This window comes from Mus pahari, chromosome 10, assembly GCF_900095145.1.
Source record: "Mus pahari chromosome 10, PAHARI_EIJ_v1.1, whole genome shotgun sequence".
In the NCBI taxonomy this organism is placed as follows: domain Eukaryota; kingdom Metazoa; phylum Chordata; class Mammalia; order Rodentia; family Muridae; genus Mus; species Mus pahari.
Genome location: NC_034599.1, coordinates 34,029,885 through 34,046,718, shown reverse-complemented (window position 1 = coordinate 34,046,718; position 16,834 = coordinate 34,029,885). Strand labels below are relative to the sequence as shown.

At 37.4% G+C, this 16,834-nt stretch overlaps 1 protein-coding gene across 1 annotated transcript; it reads left to right on the top strand.

The window, feature by feature from the left end:
• The first annotated feature begins 6,837 nt into the window (after positions 1-6,837).
• LOC110328485 (olfactory receptor 146-like) lies at positions 6,838-7,788 on the top strand. Its single transcript, XM_021207886.1, has one exon. It carries the CDS (start codon positions 6,862-6,864, stop codon positions 7,786-7,788), a length of 927 nt encoding a protein of 308 aa, XP_021063545.1. The 5' UTR covers positions 6,838-6,861.
• Positions 7,789-16,834: the final 9,046 nt, after the last annotated feature.

Sequence of the window (16,834 nt, the reverse complement as noted above, 5' to 3'; positions counted from 1 at the left end):
ATACTCATAGATTGGGGCTAGCCCAATTATTAGACATGCTTCACAAAGAAACTGACAGAAACTGTTTCAGAGAATCAAACATTAGGCAGAGGGAAGAAAATCCTGGTCAAGAGGCGGGCAAAAAATGTAGGAGTCCCAGTGGTAAATGACTCTTCAAGAAAAACTAAAGAATCAACTAACCTTGGTTTATAAGGGCTCACAGACCTTCCACCATCAGTCAGGGAGCCTACATAGGACAAACTTATGCCTTCTGCCTGTATGTGCAGTTGTGTAGCTAGGTTTTCTTTTGTGACTTTTAACAGTGGGAGCAAGTCTGACTCTGACTTTGTTGCTTGAATTTGGGACCCTGTTTTCTTACTGGGTTACCTCCTCCGACTTAGAGAGGAGAGAGGTACATAGTTTTGCTGCAACTTGATATCTTATAGGTGGTTGATATCAGTGGGAGGCCTGCCTTTTTCTGAAGAGTAATGGAAGAGGAATGTAATNGGGTGAAAAAAGGAGAGGCAGGTACAGAAAGGACTTCGAGGAATGGAGAGAGGGAAACTTGGAGTCAAGAAGTAAAATTTTAAATATATAAACAAACAACATCAAACAAACAAACACTCAAATAAAGTGAAAGCATTAATGTCTGTAAAACATTAGGTTCAATGTCTGGTCATATTTTCCAATTGAAATTGAACTTTTCTAAAACTATGCCCCATATACAAAGCATCCTTATGATTTACCCAGCTTAAATGACAAATGATTCAGCTGTAGTATGGACTCCTCCAGAGGAGAAGCATCTCCTTCGGAATATATGTGAGGTAAAATGCAACTAAACTGTTTTTACTGCAATNTCTTCATGAAAAAGGAATTATTATTTTAATGGTGACTAGTCATTTCATATTTANACCAAAACACAGTTCTCAAATATATTGAAATCAATGGAAAATTTAATGAAATCAAATAATATCTGAGCTAAGATTNAATATNTGAACACAGGATAGTCTCATTGCACGTAAGACACGCCCTCAGTATGTATATAAAATCATGCCTCCTGAAAAGTCTCAGATGCTTACACAGCCCTTAAATTCATTCCTTCACAGGNTAACTCATTGAGATTTTTTTTCTTGATACGCTGCAATGTAGTGAGGCCTTTANGGAACCCCACATGCTTTGTTCCTTACCCCGTGGATGCTTTCATAATTGTCTTAGGTATCAGAATATCAGGCAATTACGACAGAGATCAGGACAGAAGCACGAAAGGCCCTGGTTCTGGAATCATACATGGCTTAGCTCACCCTCCAATTTTGTGGTTGAAGAGTCAGTGCATAATTTTCNTAGTCTACTAAGTGAGGTGTTTTCAATTGCTTGAGAAAATAACCACTGTAATAAAGAAAATACTTCAGAACCTTATAATCAATCAGTGTTGATCTTTCAATAAAATCATGTCTACATGGAATAGTTTATATCATGTTACTGATTTATAATTCTCCCTTGTATATACTGTATTAACATTCTTTTTTGAGTACCTTAGTGGAAAGATACGTGAAGTGAATAGATGTTTATACTGTCCTATTCATTAAATTCTGTTGTAAATAGCAATGTGCATTTTAGATAGCTAAAGAATCCATGAAATGTTTTTAGAATTGAAGTGAAAGTGTTGAAGCGTTGTCACAGGCAAAGACTTTATCATGCTAGAAGGACATAGAATTTGTCAAGAAGCTTCCAGTCTGAGGTTAGTCTATGAGGCAGGCTGGCAAAAAGAGGAATGATGTCATTTCTATTTCTAAGTTTCTAATGTTTTAATCTTGATGAAGTATAATAAATTTAAGTCTAATTGATTCCCTGGAGCAACGAATGATTAAACCATGAAAATCTTCAAGGGCATCTGAAAGAATTGATAGAGGGGACAATGGAGGTGTTCAAGTTTTGAGAGCACACACATGCCATGAACATCGTTGTACAAACTCCACATCTCAGATCCCGAGGCAGAGAAACCCTGAACTTCTCTCAGCACAAAAGAAGGTGACTTGAGTTTCCTTTACAACACAGTAGAAAGTCTGATGTGGTATAAAGTGGCAAGTATCTCCAGTTCCAGTGTTCTTGCTGGGATTAAGTTGGACATCATCTGAAGGACATCACAGTAAGTTCAAGTTCAGCAGGAAGAGGTGAGACATTGTCTCAGAGAACCCAGGCCTGGGGATATAGCTCAGCCATAAAGCACTTATCTAACAAACTTAGACACTGGGTGTAATCTTCAACATTGAGAAGAAATGCAGGTGGATTCTGTCATGAACAGTGTTTCTACAGATTTTTGTTTTCTAATGATACTTTATTACATATTCACTGACTCCATGCCAGCTAAAAGCAGTAAGATTCTAAATACTCAGTTATCTTAAAAAGCTTTATTTTTCAGAAAAACCTTTTTAATTAAGAATAGTACAGATATATTTTCTTAGCAACATGACTTTATGTAAAAATAAGTTATATTTTCTCACAAGCTGTTGAATGTGGTAAACTACCTTCTGTGACACTTAGTTTCCTCATCTTATATTTTAACCTAAATGTTGTAAGGTTATATTAGTGTTCAATTGTGAATGAATTTACATTTTGATCAATATTGTTGAATGTTTTTCGTATAACTAACTGCCATTTACTTAAAAGTTTTGATGAAAATGATGTTCAAATCAGTTTCTTGTTTTCCTTGAGATAGAGAAATTACCTGATTATACTTTTAAACTTAAAAATTACACATACTACTTTGTATGGAATATAAAATTTGTCAACATTTTTCTCAAGGTAAACCATTTTTTATTGTTTTCTAAAAAATACTACAGAATTTTCTATTTATTAACATTTAATTTTAATCAAGTGTAGACAGATTTTCAAAATGAATCTAACTTACAAATTCCTAGGAAACAGAGTGTCTTGATGGCAGGATGGGAAGTGTTATAAAATTTATTACCATTATTTATTGTCAGTACATTAACATTGTTACAGTTCTCCAGTATAGTGTCTTAACTTTAATTTCCTTCAATTGTTTTTTAATGAATGACTAAGTTATCAGGAAACTCCAGAAATCTTCCATTACATTTTCTTGGTTTCTCTCTTTGGTCCCTGCTAGTCTTAACTGCTTGCTCTGTATTATTTTACTATATTTCTTTATCCCAACATAGGAAAATTTAATTTCAAATAAATAATTTTGTTTTATTTGAAAATAAATCACAAATTGCAACTGGTATGTGAGTGAAACTATGATTACTAAAAATATTTCTGTTTATACTTATCAGAATTGTATGTTCAAAATTTGCAATTGAATTGTGATGTATATAATAATATTATAGTATAAGTTGTTACAATGACTACAATAATTGAGTTAATTTCATTATTTTCTGTATAATTGCTCAGTTATTCAAAACATAATATTAAAAAGCACATGCTAGGGCTATTTTCTTTCTGGTTTGTGGATCATAAATTAACCATACATATGAGAGTTTTTTTCTAGATACTCTACTTGGACCTTGTGAGATATGTCCCTACATTATAGGTAATGCCCCTCTGAGGTATCACCTCAGAACCACAACCCACTGAACCCCACACACAACTACCACCCTTCACATCAATTCACAGCAAAAACGTACACTGTCAAATGAGGCCAGACAGGTAACCAAGTTAGGGGATCAGGATCCACAGGCAGGCAGGCAAGCAACACATTCAGGGACAGCCACTGCTCTAGTTGTTGGAGGATCTACATGAAGAGCAAACTGCTCATCTGCTGCAAATGTACAGGGGGTCTAGCTCCAGTCCATGTTCTCTATTAGGTAGGTGGTTCAGTCTCTGGGAACCCTAAAGGGTTGAAGTTGCTTGACACTCTTGATCGTCCTGTGGGGTTACTGTCCTCTTCAGGTGTCACAATCCATTCTCCAGCTCTCTCATTAAGACTCCCAGAGGTACTCCCTATATTTAGCAGTAGGTTTCTGCATTTATTAGAGCCTCTCAGTAAATGGTTATACTAGGTTCTTGTTGGTAATTATAAGAGAGTATCATTAGTAATGTCAGGGATTGGTTTTTTGTCAATGTGATGTGTCTCAGTTTGGCCCAATCATTGCTGAGACATTCCCTTAGTATGTGTTCTTTCTTTTTTCCTGTATACTGTGGACCTGTGGGTGTGTGGGACAGAGTGGTGTGGGAGAGAACCCATGTCCCACCAGAGTTCTGGTGTTCTGGGCAGGCGGATGCAGGAGGACTGTAGGACAATTTCCATGCGATCCCGGGTGGGCATCTGGCTGTGTTAGGCCACGGACACCACACTGTGGGTGGTGGACAAGGGAAAGCCCAAAATACCAGTTTCTCAGCTCTGGCATCACAAGCTGGATATGGTGGAGGAGCTGAGAACAGAATAGGGGTCCGGGGGTGGCACTCGGCCACAGGGAGGAAGGCAGGAGAGGGCAGGGATAGAGGGGCCCAATGATTGGTTCCCATACAGGCGAGAGTCCTTAGTCCAGTCTGTGGTTGCAGTGTAGGAAGACCTTCTGGCCGGAGGTTAGACGCCACTCCTTATAAGAAAGTCTGTCCCATCATTCAAGCGTGCCTTCACCATCAGAGACAGTCTATGGATTTAGAGCTTTATTGTAGAAAGGCAGGGGGAAAGAGAGATGGTAGAAAGAGAGAGGGAAAGGTAGGCCATGGCCACATAGGGAGAAGGGGGAAGAGAGAGGGAGAAGGAAGGCTAAAGAGATGTAAAAGCTTAGAGAGAGAGAGGTGGGGCCAAGCATCCCCTCTTATAGTGGGCTGGGCTATTTTGCTGTTGCAAGTTAACTGTCAGGAGGAGTCTAGCCAGAATCCCAGAAGCTTGGGACATTGTCTAAGTGACTGATAGCCACATGCCTCTCTTGTGGGAGCTGTGGGGACTGTAACTTCAAAAGGAGCCAGGGGTCCAGGAGACATGATCAAAAACCTTCCGTCCTATGTAGGTGGAAATTACCACCGAAGGGCTCCCACTGAGGGTCAAGACCTAAGCTCAACTGGAGACCAGGCTGTCTGTGTAAAGCACATTGCCCCACAGTATAACTTTTAGGAAGGTCACATTTTGGGATGAAGGTATTATTAGTGGGTTGCTGTCCTTGTTTCTCCACTGTGAGTTCTGCCTGGCTACAGAAAGCAGACCCTTCCTGATTTATTTTCCCCACTGCTAGGAGTCTCAGCATGTGTTGCCCCCCAAAGACACTTGGGGCCTCCCTATACCCCAAGTTTCCAGCAAGTGCTAGTGATTACTGATCCCACACACACACACCCTACCCCTGATACCTCTTTCCATTCTCTCTTTCCTGATTTTTCCACATCTGATCTGATCCCTACCCCAGTATACTATATTCCCTATCCTCTCTCCCACCCAGGTACCTCCCTCTGTCCACCTCTCATACTATTTTAGTTCCCCTTCTGTGAAAGATTCAGTGGACCTCGTTTTGGATGTGTGGATTATAGAATGGAAGTTTGTTGTGAATTTAATTCTCCAAGATGTCTTTGGTCAGTTTTGACTAAAATGTAAACACCAATGTCAATGAATTAATAACAGAAATTCTGTTTTTTAACTAAATATTTCACACTATTAGTGAATGAATTACAACCCCAAATCAAACTGTTTCGTTTGCAAATCATATTGCAAGTTATAGCTATTGGTCTAGACTTGTTTCATTTATTACTTTCTTAAGGAGCTGCCTTTTACCTTTTGCCTTTTGGAGGGAAGAATGTGTGTGTGTGTGTGTGTGTGTGTGTGTTTGTATTAGTGTATTTAAATGTTTATGGAGCCAGGAAATAATTTGAATATTATTTCTTATGGGCCAGTTAGCTGATATATTATTATTATTATTATTATTATTATTATTATTATTATTATTACTATTCACTTTACATCTGGATGCTGTACCCTCCTCTCCCTCCATCCTCTGCTTCCAGTTCCACCATACAAATCCCTCTCCCCAGTATCCCTTCTTTTCTCCTAATAGAAATCTTTGACTTATTTGGTTAATTTTACCGAAAATATTTTATATATTATGTGGGGCAACTGTAAAACGTATTTTTTCCATGGTTTCCTTCTCAGTAAAATTGTTTGTTATTTGTATATAGGAGGGCTACTCATTTATGTAAATTTATGTTGTATCCTCTCACTTTCCTGACAGTGTTTGTAAGATATAGGTGTTACTTTAAGGATTTTTTTTTTTGGAGTTTCTTATATATACCATAATATCATCTGCAAATAACATTAAGTCAGTACTAAAAAATTATGAATGCTAATTTTGTGAAATAATCAATAAATATATTTATTATGTAACAGAACAAGGAAGAAAATTGTAATTTTTGCTTTCTGTTTCTATATCTCTGCTTTGACACTCTCTATTGACAAAGGTTGAAGGAACAAAAAGAAAATTTGAAACATAAAATTCTTATTCTGGAACGTTTGCCAGTAATTGTCATTTAATTGACATGTCTCTGCCATTTATGTGTTAACTGTTTTTTGGAAAAAGCTTTTAAAGTCATGATTCAAATCTGCTACTTCATATTCTGAACTGTATCTCTTAATAAATGGTGACATTTAGAAATAGTATTTAGAAATGCTAAGTCCAAAGGTTTGAAACATTGAAATACTGTACAAAAGTTTTTAACAATACAAACACAAATAAAATATTTTCTATAAAAATATTAATTTTCTGGTTAAAAAACCCTCAAATTTAGAAAATTTTAAAGTGAGATGATTTCCAGATACTAAACAGGGTACAGCAAGAAATGTTCATGTAGAATTTAAGGTGGTACCTTTTTCCAAAAGAAGAGCAACTGTGTCCCTCTAAAGTCCATTTTTCCTTTCAGAATCTGCCTGAGAGCATGGAAAAAGGCAATCACTCTACAGTGACCAAATTCTTCCTCTCTGGCTTAACAGACCAACCAGAGTTGCAGCTGCCCCTCTTCCTCCTCTTCTTTGGAATCTACCTGCTCACAGTGCTGGGGAACCTGGGCATGATCATCCTCATCCTGCTTAGCTCGCACCTGCACACACCCATGTACTTCTTCCTCAGCAGTCTGTCCTTCATTGACCTCTGCCAATCCACTGTAATTACCCCAAAAATGCTGGTGAACTTTGTGATGGAGAAGAATGAAATCTCCTACCCTGAGTGCATGATTCAACTTTACTTCTTTCTGCTTTTTACTACTTCAGAATGTTACATGCTGGCTGCAATGGCATATGATCGCTATGTTGCCATCTGTAGCCCCTTGCTTTACAGTATCATCATGACTCAATGTAAGTGCCTTTCTCTTATTTTAGGAGTGTACATTATAGGACTAGTTTGTGCATCAGCTCATGTAGGGTGTATATTTAGGACTGATTTCTGCAGATCTGATTTGATCAACCATTATTTCTGTGACCTTATTTCTATCCTTAATCTCTCATGCGCTAATGTTTTTGTGAATGAGTTGATGATTCTAATTTTTAGTGGAATTAGTACCATTTTCACAAACCTGACTATCCTCAGTTCTTACGCTTTCATTTTTATCAGCATCCTACATATTAAATCCACTGAGGGAAGATCCAAAGCCTTCAGCACCTGCAGCTCCCACATCTCAGCTGTTGCAGTCTTTTTTGGTTCTGCTGCATTTATGTATCTCAACCCCTCTCCTTCCCATTCTATGGATGAAGGAAAAGTGTCTTCTATATTTTACACCATCATTGTTCCCATGCTCAACCCCCTGATCTACAGTCTGAGGAACAAGGATGTGAAAAAATCTCTGAAAAAAATGATCGAAAGAAGATAATTTTTCTGACAAGTATAATGTACAAAATGTTTTATTAGCTCATAATCTAGGGCTAATACATACTTGGAGTTGAATATGATTTAATTTATTCAATGTGTAATTCTTCATTTTATGAGATTCTATGACATTATTTTTCTTCCATGGATTTCTTAATACTATTTTCCTCAATACCTTACCTCATGTCTTCTTCTCTGAGGTCACTGCCAAGTATTCAAAAAATAATTACTAGTCCTTGGTAATTTTTCTCAATATTTTCCCCTAATATAGACATATAGCATCCAATATGTTCCAAAATAATGTTGTTTATTAACCATTCTGTTTTTCATACTTTATTTTCTGGCTTGGTTAAAATGTATTTTACATAAATTTCACAAGTTCTTTTTATTTTACTTTTTGATTTTCTACATGCATGTTTATACTTTTATGTTAAATTGAACATGTAGATATATGTGAATGGCTGTACATGTATGCATGTAAAGTACAGAGGTTTAGTTCAGGTATTGTTCCTAAGAAGCTATCTGGTTTTATATAGACAGTACTCCCTCTCCATTGCCTACAGACTAAAATACATGATATCCAGACAAAGCCTGTATCTTCCAGTTCAATGATGCATTTTCTGGTGTCCTGGAAATCATCTCTGTTTCACTTCCCCAAACTTCTGAATATTTACAATAAGAACATGTAAAAATCATTGTGCTGATGATTATACTAAGAAACTGAACTTTGCATAGATGAAATGAGAATTAGAACAACTTCTGATGTTCCAATTGCATATCAACACTGAATCTGAACCTTAAACTCATTTGGTTGCTCAAAAACCTGAAACCTTCATGAGAATTACCCAGATCCCAATAACCACATGACAAAGGTAGAGCAAACATCCATAACAAGAGACACTACCAAGCTTCTGACTCCACATTCTCATGACTCAGATTGAAACCACAAAAGCACAAAGACAAAAGATAAAAGCAAGCTGTTTTATCGCTATGAAAATAAGAAAGATGACAAAAAGACAAATAATACAAAACCGAAATTATAAATGTGGTCAAAGAATTAAAATAGGATGTTAATAATGACTGTAGACTGTAGAAAATAAAAATAATTAAGAAAACAATTTAAACAATTAAGGATAAAAATATATTTTATGTCTCTATCTGCATATGTAGCAGAAGATGGACTAATCGGCCATCATTGGGAAGAGAGGGCCCTTGGTCTTGCAAACTTTATATGACCCAGCACAGGGGAATGCCAAGGCCAAGAAGTGGGAGTGGGTGGGTAGGGGAGCAGGGGCAGGGAGAGGGTATAGGGAATTTTCAGGATAGCATTTGAAATGTAAATAAAGAAAATATCTAATAAAAAAAAAAAACAAAAAAACATTAGACCTGGAAAAGATATATTTTAATTAATTAGTTAATTTAAAAAATATAATTTCTCTAGAAAATGCAAATGAAATAACACTGTAAACTACACAATTGAAGAAACCAAACAAAACATGTAATATAAATCCACACCAGTAAATTTAATCAAGTATAAGAGATAGTATCAGGGACTGAAGACAAAGGAGAAGTAGATCAGTCATTCAAAGAAAATTGTAAATCTAATAAAACCTAAGAACAGAACCAAAGGATAAAATGAAAGCATGAAATCTATGGCAATAAAAGAAGAAATACTTATAAAGGCACAGAAAACGTACTTGTTAAAAATCACTGAAGGAACATGTTCAAATCTAAGACTGAAACTCAGGTTTTTTTTCTCTATAGAAATACCCTAGGTAAATCAATCAAATTTCAGACAGGTTTTACACTCAGTAATAGTTAGCCAACACAAAATAGACTTAATATCTACTTTGCATTTTTTGTTTTATCTTAACTTTTGGGTTTGTTTATCTGTTTGATTTTTCAGAGAGAGAGGTATGGGATGTAATCTTGAATTTCAGTGCAGTTCAGGGGAAGATCTTTGGGAAGGAAAAAAAATGTGATCAAAAACAAGTGTATGAAATGTTTATTTCATAATATTATTTTAAAATTTTAGCAGGAAATTTTAAGAGGAGAAGAAGACATAAAGACACCAAAGCGGCTATGTGAGGAGGCAGGCACACAGAAACAAAAACAACATTTTCTAAATTGAAGGAAGAAAATGCTTATCACAGAGCAAGAGGCATATGGTCCACTAGATAGAAAGAACAGAAAAGGAGTCCCCTGGTAATAGAATACTGAAACACTAAACATAAATAACAAATAAAAATATTGAATGCCACAGGAAAGACCTGTAGCATGTAATTTTACAAACAAACTTATTCTTTCTCAAGAGGTCTGCTGTGCCCAGCTTGGCTATGTGATCAGCACCTGCCTGCTTCACTCAGCTCTACCTACTGCCAGCTGATGCTTTTCCCAGGCATTCCAGGAGCAGAGATTGCTCTCCACCACCCAATCACCCTGTGGCTAGCTCAGCCAAGCTGCCAATAACCGCCTTGGCTTTGCCCTTTCTCTGCCTACCTTTGTTCTATGGATGGAATACACCAGGTATTTCTAACACTTTAAAACCAGCCAGGGAACACAACTCCTGTGTACAGAATCTATTGCCCTAAACTCATCAGCTATCCTACATCAGAATTCTGATGATGGACGAGGTTGCCCCTGGTCCTAGTTGCCCCCAGGCCTTACATGGCATTTGTGTTCCACTCCCCAAAGCCTGGACAAAAAAAGGAACCTCTTTATCTCATTCTTTTCCTCCTCCTCCTGGGCCTATCTTGTCTCCTTTGTTCAGCAGTTGGCTTCCCATGTCATTATTGGCACATTCAAAAACCAAATGGGGAATTAATACATCCCTCTACATAGACCAGATCACATATAAAGGTAGAATCATCTGAACACCAGCTCATTTTCTTTCAATGTGATTACCTCATTAGATGAGTTAATGGCCTTTGACTAAATCCAACATCTATTCATGATGAATTCATGGAGAATCTAGGAATACAGAATATATGTCCCAACATCATAAAAAATAGTATAGAGGCCTAGAGCAAACATTAAATTAAATAATCAAAATTCAAATAATTTTACTAAAATCATGAGTAAGACAAGGATGTCTAGTCTCTACACTCCTATTAAATATAGAGCATGATTTTTTTAGCTAAAGCATTAATAAGGGTATAGATGTAAATGAGATGTAAATAGAAGAAAAAAAATCAAGGTATCCTTAGTGGAAGATGACATCATCTTAGAGACAGAAAACGTAAGGCACCACTAAAAATACATACAGCTGATGAACCATTTATCAAAGTATAATAATATACAACCAATACACATAGACCAGAGGGCTTCTATATACAAAAACAAAACATAACATAAAAAGAATACAATTCTCAAAAGTGTCCAATAATTAAATATTTTGGAATAAATTTCAGGAAATGAAGAATTTATTCAGTGCAATTTATAACACAAGAGAGAGAGAGAAAAAAAGAAGATACCAAGGGCTGAGACCCCCTAATTCTTATGATAATATTGTGGAAATGGCATTGTAGCAAACATAGTCTACAAAGCCAATACAATTAAAACTGAAAAACAAAAGTGTTAAAGGTTACCAGAAATCTCAAATACCCAGAAAACCCAAGCCAATTTTGAACAATAAGGTGTGGATAGTGAAGACACCAGCTTTCCACATTTGAAATTGGTTATAGTGTTTGATAAAAGCTAAAGGAAACCTAACTAATAGTTACCATCCAATCTTGATGGTAAGACTCTATTAGTGAAGATACCATGTACTTGACTCATAGGGTATAGAGAACTCATGTTAGAACGAACTTCTAAGTGCCAACACTACTGGCTAGCTTTCATCACACAGAAGTGTACTTTTCATTTTATTAGAGGAGAAAAACCATTAGTCCTGCTTAGTTGTGATCTTTGATTTCCCTAGAAAGCTTTGCTCAATGCTATAGTAGTGACAAAAATATTAAGGGAGTAACCATAACATTTAGATCTATGCCCTTATCTCCAAGATGAATGTCATTCCTAGTACTATTACCCAAGGCTGGGTATATCATTAGCTTTAGAGTTGAACCTACTCCTTATCACAAAATTAACATAAGTGGTAGAGATTGAAAGATGGATTAGTCTTGTATTACTGTTATAAATCCGTTGTTTATACATGCATATAATGATAGTTATATTCATTACTTTTACAATCATTTTTGAACTAGATACTATCTGTTAAATCAATTAAGAATATGAAATATTTGGGCTGGAGAGATATAGCAGTGGGTAAGTTTGCTTACTGCACTGCTCTGAGTAAACTGAGAAAAGACCAAGTTGAATTGCAATGTGGTGTTCCCCTTGCTCTACATCCTTAACAGCAGGTGCTATCTCTAGAGGTTTTCATCTTAGCCATTCTGATTGTTGTAACTTGGAATCTCACTGTTATTTTGATTTGCATTTCCCTGGTGACTAATTATTTTGAACATTACTTTAAGTGCATCTCAGCTATTTGAGATTCTTCTTTTGAGAATTCTGTTTTATTTTGTATCCCATATTTTAATTGGAGTATTTCAGTTATTGGTGCCTAATTTCTTTTTTTTATTAGATATTTTATTTATTTATATTTCAAATGCTATACCAAATGTCCCCTAAAACCATCACCCTGCCCTGCTCCAGAACCCACGAACTCGTACTTCCTGGACCTGGCATTCCCCTAAGCTGGAGCATATATTCTTCACAAGACCAAGGACCTCTCCTCCCAATGATGGCTGACTAGGGAATCTTCTGCAACATATGCAGCTAGAGACACAAGCTCTGGGGGTACTGGTTAGTTCATATTGTTGTTCCTCCTATAGGGTTGCAGACCCCTTCAGCATATTGGGTACTTTCTCTAGCTCCTCCATTGGGGTCCCTGTGTTTCATCCAATAGATGACTGTAAGCAACCACTTCTGTATTTGCCAGGCACTGGCATAGCCTCACAAGAGATGACTATATCAGGGTCCTGTCAGCAAAATCGTGCTGGCATATGCAATAGTGTCTGTGTTTGGTGGCTGTTTATGGGATATACTCCTGGGTGTGGCAGTCTCTGGATGGCCCTTCCTTCCATCTCATTTCCAAACTTTATCTCTGTAATGCCTTTCATGGGTATTTTATTCCCTATTTTAGGGAGGAATGAGTATCCACACTTTAGTCTTCCTTCTTCTTAAGTTTATGTGGTTTTTTTGTTTGTTTTTTGTTTTTTGTTTGTTTTTTCGAGACAGGGTTTCTCTGTGTAGCCCTGACTGTCCTGGAACTCACTCTGTAGACCAGGCTGGCTTGGAACTCTGAAATCCGCCTACTTCTGCAACCCAAGTACTGGAATTAAAGGTGTTTCACCACCATGCCTGGATTTGTTTGTTTGTTTGTTTGTTTGACTTTTCAAGACAGATTATTCGAAGTCTCTGGGCTAAAATCTACTTATCAGTGAGTGCCTATCATGTGAGTTCTTTTGTGATTGGGTTACCTCACTAAGAATGATATCCTCCAGATACCTACATTTGCCTAAGAATTTCATAAATTCATTGTTTTTAATAGCTGAGTAGTACTCCATCATGTAGATTTACCACCTGTTCTGTATCCATTCCTCCGTTAAGGGACATCTGGGTTCGTTCCAGCTTCTGGGTATTATAATTAAGGCTGCTATGAACTTAGTGGATCATGTGTCCTTAATACATGTTGGAACATCTTCTCGGTATATGCACAGGAGTGGTATTGCTGGATCTTCCAGTAGTACTATGTCTAATTTTCTCAGGAACTGACAGACTGATTTCCAGAGTGGTTTTACCAGCTTGAAATCCCACCAACAATGGAAGAGTGTGCCTCTTTCACCACATCCTTGCCAGATGATCTGATGTCACCTGAATTTTTGATCTTAGCCATTCTGACTGGTTTGAGGTGGAATCTCAGGGTTGTTTTGATTTGCATTTCCCTGATGATTAAGGATGTTGAACATCTTTTCATTTGCTTCTCAGCCATTCAGTATTCCTCAGTTGACAATTCTTTGTTTAGCTCTATACCCGATTTTTAATGGAGTTATTTAATTTTCTGGAGTCCATCCTCTTGAGTTCTTTGTATATATTGGATACTAGTCCCCTATCAGATTTAAAATTGGTAAAGATCTTTCCCCAATTTGTTGGTAGCCTTTTTGTCTTATTGACAGTGTCTTTTGTCTTACGGAAGCTTTGCAATTCTTTGAGGTCCCATTTGGAAATTCTTGATCTTACATCACAAGCCATTGCAGTCCTGTTCAGCAATTTTTGCCTGTGCTCATATCTTTGAGGCTTTCCCCCACTTTCTTCTCTATAATTTTTAGTGTCTCTGTTTTTATGTGGAGTTCCTTGATCCACTTAGACTTGAGCTGTATAAAAGGAGATAATTATGGCTCAATTCACATTTTCCTACATGATGACCATCAGTTGAGCCAGCACCATTTGTTGAAAATGCTGTCTTTTTTCCACTGGATGGTTTTAGCTCCTTTGTCAAACATCAAGTAACTATAGGTATGTGGTTTCATTTCTGGGTCTTCAATTCTATTCCTTCGATCTACCTGTCTGTCACTGTACCAGGACCATATAGTTTTTATCACAATTACTCTGTAGTACAGCTTTAGGTCAGGCATTATGATTCCACCAGAGGTTCTTTTATCATTGAGAAGAGTTTTTGCTATCCTAGGCTTTTTGTTATTCCTGATGAATTTGCAAATTGGCATTTCTAATTCACTGAAGAATTGAGTTGGAATTTTGATGGGGATTGCATTGAACCTTTCCATTGCTTTCAGCAAGATTGCTGTTTTTACTATATTGATCTTGCCAATCCATGAGCATGGGAGATCTTTCCATCTTCTGAGATCTTTGATTTCTTTCTTTAGAGGATATGGGACTATTTAGGTCACTAATCTGATCCTGATTTAACTTTAGTACCTGGTATCTGTATAGATATTTGTCCATTTCTTCCAAGTTTTACACTTTTGTTGAGTATTGCCTTTTGTAGTAGGATTTGATGGTGTTTTGGATGTCCTCAGGTTCTGTTGAATTAGGATACTGTACTGTGCCCTCTAGTGAATCTGGCTAAGGGTTTATCTAACTTGATTTTCTCAAAGACCCAGCTGCTGGTTTGGTTTTTTTTTTTTTTTTTTAACTATTTTATTGGATATTTCCTTCATTTACATTTCAAATGCTATCCCAAAAGTCCCCTATACCCTCCCCCCACCCTGCTCCCATACCTACTCACTCCTACTTCTTAGCCCTGGATTTCCCCTGTATGGGGCATATAAAGTTTGCAAGACAAAGGGGCCTCTTTTCACAATGATGGCCAACTAAACCATCTTCTGCAGCATATGCAGCTAGAGACATGAGATCTGGGGGTACTCATTAGTACATATTGTTGATCCACCTATAGGATTACAGAGCCCTTCAGCTCCTTGGGAAATTTCCTTAGCTCCTCCATTGGGGGCCCTGTGTTCCATCCTATAGATGACTGTGAGCATCCACTTCTGCATTTGCCAGGCACTGGCATAGTCTCACAGGGGAAAGCTATATCAAGGTCCTTTCAGTAAATCTTGCTGTCATATGCAATAGTATCTGCGTTTGGTGGTTGACTATGGGATGGACCCCTGGGTGGGGCAGTCCTTTTATCTTAGATCCAAATTTTGTCTCTGCAACTTCTTCCATGGGTATTTTATTCCCTATTTTAGGGAGGAAAGAAGTATCCACATCTTGGTCTTCCTTCTTGATTTTCTTGTGTTTTGGAAATTGTATCTTGGGTATTCTAGGTTTTTGGGCTAATATCCATTTATCAGTGAGTGAATATCAAGTGACTTCTTTTGAGATTGGGTTACCTCACTCAGGATGATATCCTCCAGGTACATCCATTTGCCTAAGAATTTCATAAATTCAGTGTTTTTAATAGCTGAGTAGTACTCCATTGTGTAAATGTAACACATTTTCTGCATCCATTCCTTTGTTGAGGGATCTTGGGTCCTTTCCAGCTTCTGGCTATTATAAATAGGGATGCTATGAACATAGTGGAGCATGTGTCCCTATACCAGTTAGACATCTTCTTCTGGGTATATGCCCAGGAGAGGTATTGCTGGATCTACCAGTAGTACTTTTATGAATTAGTATTATTGATTTGAGCAGATGAACCAAACAGCAAACCACACCAGGTTGATTCCACATGAGAGGTTTATTTAGCAGGAATGGGGAGTGGCGAAGCAGGTAGAAGAGTAGAGAAGAGAGAGAGAAAGAGGAGGAGAAAAAGGGAAGGGGGAAAGAGAAGAAGAGAAGAGAGCGAGGAGGGGGTGATCCCTTAATTTATAAGGAAAGTGTTGTCACACCACTGAGGGTGGGGACTGAGCCAGGTCTGTTGTGGGATAGAAGGTCATTGTCCTGGCAATGCAGGTCAAGAGTCACATGGTTAGGCAGGGCTTGCAGTATCCTGGTGCTAACAAGTACTTTGTCCAGTTTTGGGGGGAACTGCCAGACTGATTTCCAGAGTGGTTGTACAAGCTTGCAATCCCACCAGCAATGGAGGAGTGTTTCTCTTTCTCCACATCATCGCCAGCATCTGCTATCACCAGAGTATTTGATCCTAGCCATTCTGACTGGTGTAAGGTCTCATGGATGTTTTGATTTGCATTTCCCTAAGGATTAAAGATCTTGAACATTTTTTTTCAAGTGCTTCTCAGCCTTCCGATATTCCTCAGCTGAGATTTGTTTGTTTAGCTCTATACCCCATTTTTAATGGGGTTATTTGAGTTTCTGGAGTTCATCTTCTTGAGCTCTTCATATATATTAGATATTAGTCCCCTATCAGATTTAGGATTGGTAAAAATTCTTTCCCAATCTATTGGTGGCCTTTTTGTCTTATTGACAGTATCTTCTACCCTACAGAATATTTGAAATTTGATGAGGTCCCATTTGTCAATTCTTGATCTTACAGCACAGGCCACTGCTGTTCTGTTTAGGAATTTTTTCCTTTTGTACATATCTTGAAGCTTTTCCCCTACATTCTCCTCTATAAATTTCAGTGTCTC